The sequence below is a fragment of the Tachypleus tridentatus genome, chromosome 3 (assembly GCF_004210375.1).
Source record: "Tachypleus tridentatus isolate NWPU-2018 chromosome 3, ASM421037v1, whole genome shotgun sequence".
Lineage (NCBI taxonomy): Eukaryota > Metazoa > Arthropoda > Merostomata > Xiphosura > Limulidae > Tachypleus > Tachypleus tridentatus.
In genome coordinates, this window is record NC_134827.1 from 78,848,489 (window position 1) to 78,862,395 (window position 13,907).

At 35.8% G+C, this 13,907-nt stretch overlaps 1 protein-coding gene across 1 annotated transcript in view; it reads left to right on the plus strand.

Annotated features, from left to right (window-relative positions):
- The first annotated feature begins 1,214 nt into the window (after window positions 1–1,214).
- Window positions 1,215–13,907, plus strand: part of LOC143247281 (embryonic protein UVS.2-like) — a 48,607-nt gene continuing 35,914 nt past the window's right edge. The window contains exons 1-2 of the mRNA XM_076495053.1: window positions 1,215–1,877; window positions 13,561–13,905. Coding sequence (XP_076351168.1) covers window positions 1,364–1,877; window positions 13,561–13,905 — 859 coding nt within the window. The 5' untranslated portion in view covers window positions 1,215–1,363. The remainder of the gene's footprint in view (window positions 1,878–13,560; window positions 13,906–13,907) is intronic.

Genomic DNA, 13,907 nt, shown 5'->3' on the forward strand with positions numbered 1-13,907 from the left:
TTACATTTGAATTATTTACCAGGTGGAAGAAATCCAGTCAGAAGCACCCTACCAACCGCCATCATCACTAAGGAACTGATTGTATTCTTATAACGCACCAACAACTTATAATTCAGAGGCATCTTCGATATTTTAACTCAGCTGGTTAGATCTGACGTCTAGAGCTATACTGCAGGGCTAGCCCATGTTAAATAATACTATTTATTTGACTGATGTGTTATGAATTGCGCTTTACTGTACAAAGAGTAATTGTTCGACAATTGACCCAAATATACAAAAATTTAAACACGTAGAGAACAAAGAAATATTATATTTTTAAGGTACAAGTTTGCAGTGATCTTACAGCCTGGGTATATTAGAAAAATGTTGACTAATATCGAGGGAAAATTATAGGAATGCAAGCACTGTAATATTCAGTGTTAATACACCATTTCTAACATTATGAACTGTGTTATTCTACACTTACTATAGTAAGTCGTGCAACTTAATTACACTTACATTCTAATCGTTTGATTCCATTTAATGCACAGCTTCACAACGACCTTTCTTCACTGTGTCTGCCAAGGGTATCGAATCCCAAATTTAAGCGTTATAAACCCCAAAACTTACCGTTGACTCACTGAAACACACACAAATTGTGTTTAACGAATCGCTAAATTAACACTTTAATTCAATAGTTCTTTGCTACCATGAACTCAGATTTTCTATTACACAAAATGTTTTATTATCAACTGCATACCTCCGATCACATACTTCTGATTAGTTTGAAAGAACATCCGTTTTCTTCAGACCAAGTACTGAGCTCACATTAAAGGAAAACTCTTTGTTCTCAAGAACAGAACGTATGTTGCTTCATTTCATATAATATGGCGTATTTCATCATATACCTTTGTCTGGGTGTGTTTGAACAGCGTTACATCGCACGTGACAAATGCGTTTTTAACTTCCTTAACGCGTTTCTAGTCCCCCACCCCACTTTTCTTCTTCTTTTAGTAACCTTTAACTCAATAGCCTGGAGGTATTACGGGATTGAAAATGTATACATAAAGAAAAAAGTCAACGCTTGAAGTACACAAATGTTGGATACTGTATTGCTTTACCAGTTATGAACTCAGTTTTCAGTTGAATAGATATTTGGCGCGGAAAGTTCGTGTGTAGTCGGCTTGGTTTTCACTTCCTTTGGCCAAAGTTCGTCAATCGATATGTAGTGACGACATTTGCTACATCAGAACACGCGCGGGAAGGGCACTGTGTCAGATAGCTCGTGCAGCTGGATAGAGAAGCTAGTCGCCCATCGCAACGATCGCGTCACTAATACGAAATATTTCATCCTGATTTTTGGTTTTTAAGCCAGACAGCAACGATGTTCGGACAAGTTATTTGGCTTGCATTTCTTTCCTTAACCTTGTCCGAAGGATATTCCTACGTTGTAAACGTCACCGATGAACCTACCATGGACATTGAAAGAGGTAACGGCTCTAACGGGGTTCTCGTGCCGCTTATTGGAGGAACCGATCCCGGTGTAAATAGTACGCTTCCTTTCGATGGAATGACGGACAATGCAACAACAACGCCAACTTTAGAGAGTCAACATGCTAACAAACTGACCACTTCTCTTTTTCAGGACGACACTCTGATATCTGCCTGCCAACTGACCACATACAGTCAACTCACAGTCATTAAAAGCGGGTCATTTCCTAATAATTACAGCCCCAACTTAGACTGTCACTACTCAATCCGCCGTAACTCCTCCGACTGGTGTTCAGTAACTTTCCTGTTCAATGTACTGGACCTGGAAGAAAGTGAAGGGTGTAGCAAGGACTACATTGATCTGGCTGGAGAAAGGTTATGCGGATATAACCCTTCAGGAGTCACACGTAAGTTTAAACCTAAAGTTCTGTCTAATAGTCAGTTACAATTCATATAAACTTTTATCTAAATTAACAGCCCAATTAAACAATTAACTTCCACCCTTTCCGAACTTTACAACCCATCTAAACTCTTAACTTTCACTGTTATCTAACTTTACAACCCATCTAGACCCTTAATGTTTCACCACTATCTAACTTCACAACCTATATAAACTATTAATTCTTCAACACTATCTAACTTAAGAACCCATCTGAACCCTTAACTTTCACTGTTATCTAATTTCACAACCCATCTGAACCCTTAAATTTCCACAGGCTCAGATTTGATTCACGTTAATACTGTTACACACAATACATCTAATTTTAAGACTCAGGTGTTAACTCTTTACCACTGAAATGTGATACTGATTTCATGTGGTTTAGTCTTCAGTTTACGTACAGTAGTAACTCAATATAATCTTCACTCAACAATCAGATCGAATTTATTTCTTAAACTGATATCATTTTTTAAAGTAAAATCTGGATAACTACAGTTAATATATGACCGGAGTTAAGAACACAAGGTAAAACATTTCACTTGAATGTTACCAGTATGTACTTGCTATCATTATAGTTGTGACCAAGGACTGTTCTAAGGTCTCGTTGTTGTTGGGTAACACATTTCACTTGTTATGATTATAGGTGTGACCGAGGTCTGTCATAACGTCTCGTTGTTGTTGGGTAAAACATTTCACTTGAAAGTTAAAAGGATGTACTTGTTGTGATTATAGGTGTGACCGTGGTCTGTTCTAAGGTCTCGTTATTGTTGGGTAAAACATTTCATATGAAAGTTAAAAGGATGTACTTGTTGTGATTATAGGTGTGACCGAGGTCTGTTCTAAGGTCTCGATATTGTTGGGTAAAACATTTCACTTGAAAGTTAAAAGGATGTACTTGTTGTGATTATAGGTGTGACCGAGGTCTGTTCTAAGGTCTCGTTATTGTTGGGTAAAACATTTCACTTGAAAGCTACCAGTATGTACTTGTTACCTGAATGCGAGAATATTTCAAACATGACATATCACTTGCCAGATTGTGAAATAGCGGAGGTTGATGAAAGTATACAGCCACATTTTTTTCACTGTTTAACATTACACCGCACTGTTTATAACATTCATTATAATTCGAGTTTAATTTGTACCCTGCATTTGTCGGTTTGTAGTTGTGAGTGAGGTCAAACAATTCATTTCTAGGTTTGTACTTGTCAATAAGGTTAAACAAAATATAGTTGTTGATTTGTACGTGTGAGGTTAAACAACGTAGTTGTAGGTTTGTAATCGCGAGTAATGTTCAACAATGTATTTGTAGGTTTGTACTTGTGAGTAAGGTCAAACAATTCATTTCTAGGTTTGTACTTGTCAATAAGGTTAAACAAAATATAGTTGTTGATTTGTACGTGTGAGGTTAAACAACGTAGTTGTAGGTTTGTAATCGCGAGTAATGTTCAACAATGTATTTGTAGGTTTGTACTTGTGAGTAAGGTTAAACAATGTGATTGTAGGTTTGTACTTGCGATTAAAGTTAGACATTGCATTTGTAGGTTTGTACGTATAAAGTGAAACGATGTAATTATATCCTGTACTTATAAGGGAAAGCAATTTTATTGTGCGTAAGTGAAAACAATGCAGTCATACGTTTGTATTTGTGATTAAAGGTAAACATTCTGATTACAGGTTTCTAGTTGGAAATAAAAGTAAACATTGCAGTTGTAGATTTACATTGGCTAACAAAATGAAACAATGCAGCTACAGATTCGAACGTGCGAATAACACTAAATAATGCACTTATAGATTTGTACTTGTAAATAAGGGTACTTACGACTACTATTAACACATTATACACAGATTTATACTAGTACTATTAACAAAAAAATATAAAACAATTTACGTGTAGAAACGTGCAACAAAATATTGTATTTGTAAATATAACTACAATGAAAGATTGTGCATACAAACAAGTAATTACAGTAAAACATTTTCCATGTAAACAAGTAAAAACTATACGCGTAAAAGTAACTACAGTAATACGGAAGTGTAAGTAAAGCTAAATTATTTATGACTCAATGCTGTTCGTTGGATTAAAAAAAATGACTTGGATCATTATACTTGAGACTAACCGTACAGTTACACTGTGTGCTGTTTGTGTAACTGAACTGTAAGCACTACACTTTCGTGCTTGAAGAATAAACACTACATTAACACAACTGAGTCCCAACTAATTACTTGTGACCTGCGTAAATATGTTATCGTTCATTCTTTTAACCAAAACTGAAACGGTAAATGTCAAAACATTCTATAATTACACTGGGGTGAAAGTTAAACTTTTTGTAACTCAAATACAAATCGTTTTTGTGATTGATCTTGTAACTCAATTGAAAACATCATTCTTATAGTTGATCTTGTAACCCTATTGAAAACACTGTTGTTGTGGTTGATCTTGTAACTCAATTGAAAACATTGTTATTGTGGTTGATCTTGTAACTCAATTGAAAACATTGTTATTGTGGTTGATCTTGAAACTCAATTGAAAACATCGTTCTTGTGGTTGATCTTGTAACTCAACTGAAAACATTGTTCTTGTGGTTGATCATGTAACTCAATTGAAAACATCGTTCTTGTGGTTGACCATGTAACTCAATTGAAAACACCGTTCTTGGTTGATCTTGTAACTCAATTGAAAACATTAATCAGTGATGTCTTAAAAACCCACTTGTTGAGAAAATTATATATATACAACAACTTAAATCCAAAATAAACCAATACAAAGGAACACCTTTATACCTATATTAAAAATAATATAATAAATAATATAAAATTATATATTCAAACATCTAAGCATGCCCTCTACAATCCGACACTCAGTTACACAACCCCTTTCAAACATGTGGTCAGCTTCCGGTCAGTTACTTCTTTCTTTTTTTGTGAACCTGACGATGACCGAAGAAGGTCGAAACGTTGTTCGCTCCTTTACGTAAAATATTTTCTCAACCTAAAAAATCCGTTTTTACATATATATTTTTACATATATAATTGAAAACACTGTTATTGCGGTTGATCTTGCAACTTAATTGAAAACACCGTTCTTGGTGGGTCTTGTAACTCAATTGAATACATTGTTATTGTGGTTGGTCTTGTAACTGAATTAAAAGCTATTTATCTGAATGGAAAACAATAAAAGTGCTAGATAATACCCAGAAGTTAATGATATGACTTGAAGTATTCGTTTATCTCTTATTACTATATATACAGTATGTGTTGCAAGAGAGTATTCAACATTGCTTTATATACCTAGGTAATCATTAGCGTAATCTTGTTGCCTCATCTTTGCTTTTGTTATTTAGAGTTTTCAACATCTACACGTGTACTTCAGTGTGTTTGTCCAAGTGCTTCAAATTTGATCGATCTGTACAACACACAAGTCAGCAAATATCACGCTAGTTGACTTAATTTTACTTCCACCAACTTTCTTTTCTGAGTAATGTGTGAACAGTCATAACGTAATCATTTTTACTGCTCAGGTTCTAGAAGTGCAACTTATTCCACGTAACAACTATGTTTGTGTATTTGTAACATCACTGGCGAGTTGTTTCAAGTTTCTAAGCAACAAAAATTACCTAGGCCTTTCAAGAATAAATAGAAACTCACAAACTTTTGTAACAAAACTTTGCAAGCAATTTTCAAAGTACCACACGCCAGTTCTGAAGTTTAGTTTTCAGATTCGTTAGTTAACACAACATTTGTATGTATTAAACACACGCTCCTTTATTTGACGTTCCGGAACTCTGTGTAGTTATCTTACAGTCACGAATAAGCCTCTGCTCCCGATAATTGAAAAACAGGTTCCCTCTGCGAATCCTAAACACAACTTTGAATTACATTTACTCTGATCTTAGATTCACTAACCAACAATTCATTGGTTGCTTTCTTTTTGCATAAAATATCATAAACAAGAGAAGCGATCACAAGAGCTAACTCTACGAAAAATCTTGGATAAACTATGCTCTACTAATGATTTATTCTTTCTTTTTCTCTCTCATTTTTATTTTTGCAATAACTTGCTTGTTTTGGATTAAGCACAAAGCTAAACAATAGACTATCTGTGCTCTGCCCACCACAGGTATTGAAACGACCTTTCTAGCGGTGTAAGTCCGCAGACATAACGCTGTGCCACTGGAGAGCAGTAATAGCTTAAAAACGTCTTTTTTGTATAAAAGGATTTTGTTTTGTTTGTTTGTTTGTTAATTTTACGCAAAAAACCTATTCAAGGGATGTCTGTACTAGCAGTCTCTAAGTTACACTTATAGACTAGAGGGAAGGCAGCTAGTGATCACCACCCACCGCCAACTCTTGAACTACTCTTTAACCAACAAACAGTGGGACTTACATTATAACGCCCCTACGGCTGAAAGGGCAATCTTGTTTGGTGCGACAGGGATTCGAACCCGCGACCCTCGGATTACGAGTCGAGTTCCTTAACCACCTGACCATGCCGGGCCGTTTTTTTATAGAAACTTGTTTATTTGTTTTAGAACAAAGCCACAGAGTACGTCATCCGCACTCTGTCCACAGCGGAGAATCGAACCCCGGGCTAGCTGTGCTGGTCGTCGTGAATTTTGAAGTAATAAACTAGTGAAAAGGCAGCTAGTTAAGAACACTGTCCGCTACCTCGCGGGCTTTTCAAATCAAATAGTGAGATTTGACTGTTGCTCATATAATACGTGGAGAGCGATTTAAAAAAAATATTAGCTGTTAAAAACAAAGGGTGAGTAAAAGATTTACGATACAGCACGTTAACCTCGTGGGCCAACGTAGTTAATAACACGAGATGTTCTTTAATAACACATTAAATATGCGTAGCAATTAAAAAAAAACTGTGCTTTGTCTCATAACATGAGGTATTTCTTTAATAACAAGTATGCCATAGGCTAGGCAACCTTGTGCTGTCTATGGAGATCAGATAACGGCAAATCAGTCAACAGTGGATTCCACAAACAACTTCCTTTAACCCTTCCTTGTTTAAATTTATTAACTACATATATCACGTAGTGGATACACTGTTAGTCTTGAATTAATATAGTTTCCTAATTCATTATTTTAAGACATGCGTCAGTCACGCACTTTTCAGTATCACTTATAACACTCACTTCATGAATAAATTAACCATTCGTAAAATCATCACGCTGTTTTATTTTACTCTAACTCAGAATAACACCATTAATAAAAAGTAATCAAACGAAAGGTTAGGCTTAACAAGCTGTTTGAATATTGTTTTGGTGAAAAATACTAAATATTTATTGAAATGCACTGAAGGTAAATCTGATGTTCTGGTTTCGAAGTGCGAAAATGGTTTTGTTAAATTTTAATGCAACAAGTTTTCGCGCCTTTCAAGAACTGAGGCAATTTGGTGAACACAGACAACTCGAAAACTTTCAATATTGACGCTTTCAAAAATATAAAGTTAATACATTTTCTCTAGTATAGAATTTTCTAGATACATTTTCTCTAGTATAGTATTTTCTAGATACATTTTCTCTAGTATAGTATTTTCTAGATACATTTTCTCTAGTATAGAATTTTCTAGATACATTTTCTCTAGTATAGTATTTTCTAGATACATTTTCTCTAGTATAGTATTTTCTAGATACATTTTCTCTAGTATAGAATTTTCTAGAACAATGCAGTTTTTTGTTTTACGTTTGATGTGTTTCAAGCTAAGCGCAAATTAACACAATGGGATATACATGCTCTGCCCACCACGTGTATCAAAACCCGGATTCAAGCGTTGTAAGTCCGTAGATATACTGCTGTGCCACTGAGGGGGTATTATAACTTAACGAAATTTGAATTTAAGACGCTGTAATACAACTTATCGTCCACGCCATCTGGTTTGAAAACAGCTGTTCTAAAATAGCAATATTTAAGAACAAAGACATAACATTAAATGAAAATACGACAATTCATCTATCAACACCTGAAATATTACTGGGATAACGGCAAGTTTTAAGAAATCTTCTAAGCACAAATAATTATTCATCATTTAATGTAAGATCCATTAATCAGTTTCTGTTGACGAATAATTCCGTAATGACTAATTATTCCTCTTTTCTGTATACTTACTGTAATCTACCATGCAATTAAATGTCTAATTGCTATTACCTTTATAAAAAGTCTCGTAGTACCTGTAGTACCTTATAGAATAATAAATATTTGGTCCTTCTTTCAAAACTGTAAGAGTTTCATAATTGTTTAATACGTAACTATAACTAATCACTCTTAATATTCACTCTTAGTGTTAAGTAATATTTTCAATCTCAGTGTTAAATTGTATTTTCACTTTCAGCCTAAACTTGTATTTTTTCCTCTCGGTGTTAACGAGTATTTTCGCTCTCGCTTTTAATTTGTAGTTTCGCTCTTGGCGTTAACTTACATGTTCGTTCTCAGTGTTAACGTGTATTTTCTCTCTCTCAGCGTTAACGTTAATGTATGGGACATATTTGACCCAAGAGGTTGACTGACACTCTAACACTTGTTTAACATATGGAAAGTACGGAGAGTGATTATACATGTGTACATACACATAGGAATGGACGACAGTACATGTACAAATAAGGTAATATGTGACTGTGCATACTGATAGGTATGTGTGACTGTATATACAGGTAGATAATATGTGACTGTACATACTAGTAGGTACGTATGACTGTACATACAGATAAGCATGCACGACTGTCAAAAACAGGTAGTTTTGTGTGACTGTACATACAAGTAGTTATGAGTGACTGTACACATAGGAATACCTTACAGTTGTATGGTGTACTTCCTTTTCGTAGACTAACATTTAAACAGATATAAGAGCTAATCTTCTCTAATCACTCAAAGCAGAATTACCGACAAACAAAATATTAATTTAGAACTGAACACAATTACAGCCGGGAATTATAAGATGGCATAAAGTTAATTATCGGTGAGCCTACAGTAAGATTGTAAATTATTAAGCATGCGCGTCGAAAGGCCCGTAAATTGATTTAAAACACTTTTTGTTTGGTTAAAATTATTTTAGTTTGAAGAGTAACAAACACAGTCATCTCAACGATCAGTTTATGACTACAACTTTGATGAAGATATGTATTTGAAGATAAATGTCTTTCATTTAATAAACACTAATGTTTTAAAAAGAAACAACAGTTTCATATTGACTTACAGAAAAGCTACATTATTTAAGCATCGCTGCTAACATTAGGGATGATAATAGGTAATAAGATTTATGACATTAATTATGATCAAACTAGGCTTAAGAGGACTGAACAATACATCATCCGGGATCTATTTCGACATTCGTTATCGCCAATAACTCTGCGAATACAGGAAGACATGTTGAAACAAGGAATTTCCTTAACAAGATTTTTAACGAAAATACTCACGTGATAGAGTAGCCCCAGCGTCATCTACCTTAGATAAGGGGTAAGATGTCAAGCAAAAGGACATAAAGATAATCCTTAGCTTACAGAATCATTTCAGAGGAGTGTTATGTCACCTTGGTGCTCAGTTATAGAGTATTAAATACTTCTATCTTACCTCGCCCCCCCTCGACACACCTTTAACTTTCTTGGTCATTAATGTCTTACACCAAGCCATTTATCGATGACTATTTCCAACAGCTATATACGATGACGTCACTCGATACCCTCGAAGAGGCACGCGCTTCTCGTAAAAGGTATATACTGAACAGTATCACGATATTTCCTCTGGCAATTATGAAAATAATTATAACAAGGGAATATTATTGAATTAAAGTTGTATTCCATTCTTAAATCTATCGTTGTTTGTATACATGATCAAATGAATGTTCTATTAACGTAAAGTTGTAGGAACGGCTACCTGCATTCTGTCCATCGCGATCACTCAAACCTCGGATCTTTGTGTAGTAAATGCATAGAGTTGCCGCTGATGCCCGGAGGTACAAAAAATAAATACATGGAGAAAAAAAGAAATATTTTAAATTGATTTTAGGTTTTGATTGAAATATCCCAAACCCAAGGATCTTTGGTTTTGTGGCCTATTTCTGTTATATCAACAAAAGAAAAGAGAGTTTTATTATTCAGTGCTTTGCAAATTATCGAAGGTCACACATATGATGGCAGAGCTGGTTTGTTAACAAGCGCAAGAGTTACATATTGAACCATCCGTGCTATGATCACTGCTGGAATCGAAACCTGATTTTAAGTATTATAAACCCTCAGACTTAACGCTGAACGTCCGGGTGTGGAAGGAAAAGAAATTGGTATAGTGGTCAATAAAGAATTTTAGAAAGTTGAATATCTAACTCGGAGAAGATATTTTTCATACTATTAAAACTTTCTTCGTTTTGAATTTTCGCGCAAAGCTACTCGAGGATACCTACGCTAGTTATCACTAAATTTGCAGTTAACACCACTCATCGCCAACCCTTTGGCTACTATAGTTGGTTTGTTTTGTTTTGAATTTTGCGCAAAGCTATACAAGGACTATCTACACTGGCCGTCCCTAATTTAGCAGTGTAAGAGTAGAGGGAAAACAGCAGTCATCACCACCCACCGCTAACTCTTAGGTTACTCTTTTACCAACGAATGGTGGGATTGATCATCACATAATGACGCCCCACGGCGGAAAGAGCGAGCATGTCTGGTGTGACTGGGATTCAAACCCGTGACCCTCAGATTACGAGTCGAGCGCCTTAACCCCCTGGCCATGCCGGGCCTATTAATATAGTAATATAGATCAGCGCAAAGGCATGCTGTCATGTATCAGAAAAAGGCTTAAGTAATTACAATAATATTGCTGAGTAATGAAAATATAATCGTCTGTTTTGCTGAAAGATGTTCCTATTGTGGTTTTAGATTCTTCACAGCGCAAAAATTGATTGTTTGTAGTTAAGCACAAAATTATACAAAGGCCTGTCTGTGCTTTGCCTTCCACGAGTATGGAAACCCTGTTTATAGCGTTATTAGTCATCCAACCAAAGGCTGAGTCTCAAAGGGTTCTTGTGGAAAGATGAAACAATTTGTTTTTGGTTTTGTAACTTAGGTATCTTATTTAATTAATTAACGTGAAAGGCCCGATGTAACGAGACAGTTAGAACCGTTTGAATTGCAATCTAAGGGTGGAAAGTTCTAATTCTCCCCCTCAAGCTCACCCTTTCAGCGTTGAGGACTTTATAATGTGACTGTCAGTCCTGCTTTTCGTTAGTAAAACAGTAGCCCAAGAGTTGGCTGAGGATGGTGATGACTAGCTGCCTTCCTTCTAGTCTTAGGCCCGGCATGGCCGAGCGTGTTAAGGCGTGCGTCTCGTAATCTGAGGGTCGCGGATTCGCAACTCCGTCGCGCCAAACATGCTCGCCCTTTCAGCCGTGGGGGCATTATAATGTTACGATCAATCCCACTATTCGTTGGTAAAAGAGTAGCCCAAGAGTTGGCGGTGGGTGGTGATGACTAGTTGCTTTCCCTTTAGTCTTACACTGCTAAATTAGGAACGGCTAACGGAGATAGCCCTCGTGTAGCTTTGTGGGAATTCAAAACAAACCATTAGCTAAAGAGAGGTTAGGTATCACCAACGCTATAACAACGTTAACATTGTCACGTTTAAGTTCGTAAAGTAACAAAACCAATTACTATAGCACAAGTTATTTTATCATTTACTTCTCGGTGATTCAATTAATCTCAAACCTCAGTGAATTGTCATTTGGAATGCGCAAGTACCACTTGAAATTGGTAATATATCTGAGAAGAATAAACAACAGCAAAATCCTCAGGAAGAAACTAGATGTACTTCTTCAGAGTTCCGAAAGTGTTCTGTTTCAAGAGCAAATAAAGGTTTAAGAATAACAACTATTTTTATTTTTTGCTTTTGACGTCCATATGTCATGCTGTATTGTAACCTGTGAGCGCATAATTCTTTTCGCGATTATTGGCATCCGCACGTTTTACCGACGTCATGACAGTACAAACTGCAAGATTAAGCGTCTTTCACGTGACGCAATTTTAATGTTTTTTGACTGAATGACAAAGAACACACTACTGTATTGGGTGGTACGAGAGGTTAAAACAGGTGACTCCTCCAACTGGCCTTCGGTCCATTTTCAGAGAAATAATCGATATGGTATTTATCACAAAAAACTCTTTTGTTGTTAAACCCAAAGTTACAAAATGACTTATTTTTTCTATGCCCATCACTGGTATCGAAGCCCAAATTTTAGTATCATAAGGCCTTTGACTTCCCCCTCGGTGGGTTCAGCAGATAGCCCGATGTGGCTTTGCAATAAGAAAATACACAACCTCTGACTTCCGTTGAGCCACTAAAGGTTATCAGGAAGGTCAATACAGATATAAAACAAAAATGGTCTAAAACTAGGCTTTCTTAGTGTGCCATCTGATGGTATAAATAAGAACTCCACTTAATAAATCTTTGTATATTTCATTTGAAAATTATTGAATCTTTGTTGCTGGAACCATTTGTGAAGGACTCCTAGAAAACAACAGGTCCATCCCAAACTATTTGTTCATTATGAAATTAATGTGAGTTGACCGATATTTATAGATTTCAAATCTGAAAGAGTCTGATTCGAATCCGTGCGATAACAAAAAATAGTTCTCGCACTTTAAACTATAGTGCTTCATAAGAGTGATAGACACTCCTTTAGGTTGGGTGGTATACTATTATTCAGCTTCTTACGCTTTAACAAATAGTTCAAAATTAGGGACTGCAGCAGGTAGCCTTGATACTTTTGTTACAAATAGAAAATATAAATTTATTATGAAAATAAAGCTCGTGAAAAATAAGATTAAAATCTCTAAATCCTAGCATACTGCACCAGACTAAATATTTGCAACTTTTAAATATATTTTTACTTTTACGTCAAACTTGTGAATTTCGGCCATTACACGAATGAGAGTTCCAGTCGTTTTTCGAGCTTGCTACGTGTTGCTAGGTTATGGTGATAGCCGTGAATATATAATAACTCAAAAAACAGGGCCTTTCATATGGCAATCTGCAGATTAAGTTTTATTGTTTGTTTTGTCGCTTGTTTAACACAAGTGATATACATATAGATATTTGAAGAAATAGTGGCATAAATAATATCATTTATTTCTGGTTTTTTTTTGCCAATTATATTTATGATTTATTACCATGTGATGTTCCTAATGTAGAGTGAACTATTCAATTGATTGAAAATATATAGGTTTCTTGTGACTTAATATAAGAACTTCAAAGCTATATCGAGGTCAAACTACACAACAAAGTAGTAATAGCTCTTTACCAGAAACCGTGGATTGGACCGTTTTACGAAACAATTTTACAGTAAAACGTCTCAGAAATGTTGTTTCAGTTTGTAAGCGTTCTTTCTTCTCCCATTTCTAAAACTTTTATTTCAGTATAGTTGTAGGTCGTTGCAAGTTATATTACGATTTTACTGTTCTTCTATTATAAGTCATTAATGTGTAACCCCAGGCGACTCATCGGTAAGTTTCGGAGCTTAATCCCTGCAATGGAGAGAGCATCATATAAGCTTAAATGAAGAAGAAAGTATGTTTATATAGGTGTGTCTAAGTTGTCAGGACGCTGCTTGAGGAAGAAAAATAAAATATTGGAAGCTACATTTGTTGTCCTTTCTGCAGGTATTGTCCACTTTAAAGGTTCGAAAGTGACCATGGATTTTCACTCTGACGACGATGTTTGTGGTCTCGGTTTCCTTGTCACCGCCGTACAGCAAGAGTGCCCACCCCCTAACTGCGATAACAGATTCACCGATTCCCAGTTCAAGCTTTCTAGCCCCAACTTTCCATCGACCTATGACAATCGGCGAATCTGTGACTACGTCATTGTAAAAAGTTCAAAATTTGTTTGCAAGCTGCGCATCCAGGTGGAGACGTTTGATGTTGAGTACGATGACAAATGCGAAGCGGACTTCTTCGAACTGAACGGCGAAAAGTTTTGTGGGATCATGTCGGAAGGTCAAATTGGT